Source organism: Pteropus alecto, unplaced genomic scaffold (assembly GCF_000325575.1).
Source record: "Pteropus alecto unplaced genomic scaffold, ASM32557v1 scaffold34, whole genome shotgun sequence".
Lineage (NCBI taxonomy): Eukaryota > Metazoa > Chordata > Mammalia > Chiroptera > Pteropodidae > Pteropus > Pteropus alecto.
In genome coordinates this window covers 6,684,060-6,686,134 of record NW_006435763.1, presented here as the reverse complement: position 1 = coordinate 6,686,134, position 2,075 = coordinate 6,684,060, and the positions used below count along the sequence as shown (strand labels likewise).

The 2,075-nt window shown below is 39.5% G+C and overlaps 1 protein-coding gene across 1 annotated transcript in view; it reads right to left on the bottom strand.

Annotated features, from left to right (window-relative positions):
• VPS35L (VPS35 endosomal protein sorting factor like) overlaps positions 1-2,075 on the bottom strand; it is a 122,786-nt gene that overhangs the window by 41,998 nt on the left and 78,713 nt on the right. Inside the window, exon 27 of the mRNA XM_025046103.1 lies at positions 269-332. Within this exon, the coding sequence (XP_024901871.1) occupies positions 269-332 (64 nt within the window). The remainder of the gene's footprint in view (positions 1-268; positions 333-2,075) is intronic.

Here is a 2,075-nt window from a genome sequence, read left to right as displayed (position 1 = left end):
TGCAAAGGGTTCCATCCGGGGCTTTGTCACAGGAACCAGTAAGAGTTCACTCCCGCCTCTCCTTTTGATTTTTCCCTGAGGTCAGTTTGTCTTGGCTCCCTCTGCCCCTGGGGAAGTGCTGGCTAATGTCACATGTTTTCTAACTCCATCTTATCTCAATAAAAATGAAGAGCACCAGAGAACACGATGTGAACTGCTCTCCCCAGCGTGAAGGTAAACAATTACATCACGTTTCCAAGAGCACTGAAGCGCCTTCCTCGAGACTTACCATTTTTATAAATCCATTAATCAAACATGCCAGCATTCTCTTCTCGTCCTCGAGAGTGAGCGCACTGAAATCAATAATTGTTCATAATTAACACTGAGGGAATAAATGAGTTTCTAAAAAGAACAAAATATATGTAAGGACTAAGCAATTTAACGAGGAGGAACATTTTGCATTTTCTTGATTTAAAAAACTCCCAACAGGCTGTGTTTCCTGTGATGAAAATATGTAATCTAAATTAATGTAAGTTAAATGTGTTTCATCTCTCTCAAAGACGCTATTCTCAAGATCTATCTATTAATGGCAAAACAGAAGGTAACTTTCTCTTTTGGGGGCAGAAAGGTCCCACTTCAAATGCTGTATATCAGAGAACTTTTGTTCAACATTATAAAAAAATTTCAAACAGAAAGCAAAGCTGAAAAGAATTTTACAGTGAATACCCACATATTCAGCCACGAAGATCCTACCACGAAGATCCTACCAATAGTATTTTATAATATTTGCTTTATCAATAACTATCCCTTCCCCTCTCCATCCATCAATCTCTCTTATTTTGGGGATGCATCTTAAATGCAATCATTTCTATTTAACAACAAATTTAATACAATTATAAATAAGAACATGTCAAGGCCTTATAGTTTTGATTGTAGATGTGAAAACCTATAAATAGTTCCCCATATTTATTCTAAAAAAGTTTTGAGAGCCCAGAGAAAACAGGAATCAAGGTTTTAGTTTGTCGGTTTGTTCTAGGGGGAAATAAGTATTGGCAGAGTCTTCACACATTCCTCCAATACGCTATGGCTCCTCATCCTCTGAGACTACATTTCCCAGCCTCCTTTGCAGCCAGGTATGGCCGCATGACAGTTCTGGCCAATGGGATGTGAATGTGAGCTATGTATGAGCCTTCCAATGCCCACGAGCTGCAACACGGACATGGTCAAGGCCGGTCAGCCTCCTCCAGGAACACAAAGACAACGTCCCAGAGGTATGGCGGAGCTACAAGACAAAAGGAACCTGCGTTCCTGGGTGACATGCTAAAGCAGAGCTACCCTACCTCTACCTTCTGGCCTCGTCTTTTTAGTAAGAGGAAAACAAACCTATTTTATTTAGGCCAACACCCGATATCCTTCTAATACAAGTGCCTTTCTGGATGTTTTCTGTGGCTTTGTTTTTATTTTGTCCAACTAAACTCTATCGGTTCCATTTATTATGAAAAGCCTTGATATTTTGTTTATAACTACCCATAAAGTTGAAAGCACAAAGTCACAAAATAAAGATTCTAAAATTCAGAGGAAAAAAATACATAATTCATCTTGTCGATGGTTAAGTTCTAAAACAATTTTCTCAATGCTTGTAACATTTTCCAGTGAATCAAGCTGCTGTATTTAAAAATTCTTTGGGGACTAGAATTTCAGCCCCAAATAAGAATGGCTTAAGCGTGGTCACATGGAAACGTGGCGGGAAAAAGGGCTAGGAAGCAAAGGAATGATCATTTGGCCTTTGACGCGAAGGTAAGGCCAGTGGATAGGTCTGAACCTCATTGCATGCCGAACAAATACAGTCCTTCGTGTAAGGAGTATGCCCAGTTGTATTTGAATTTCAAATAACTGGCTAATAAAAAAAAATTTAAAGGCTATGTTACTGGATGAGTGAACTCATTATACTATCTGCTGCTCTCAGAAATGTCTCAGCGACAAGGAGTTTGAATTCACTTGGATGAAACCAAGCTTTTTCTCCCAGCAGAAATCTCTCTGTAAAAACATCTGCCAACTCATTTTCTCACGAAGGTTACCCGTCGGCCTCCCTCCTC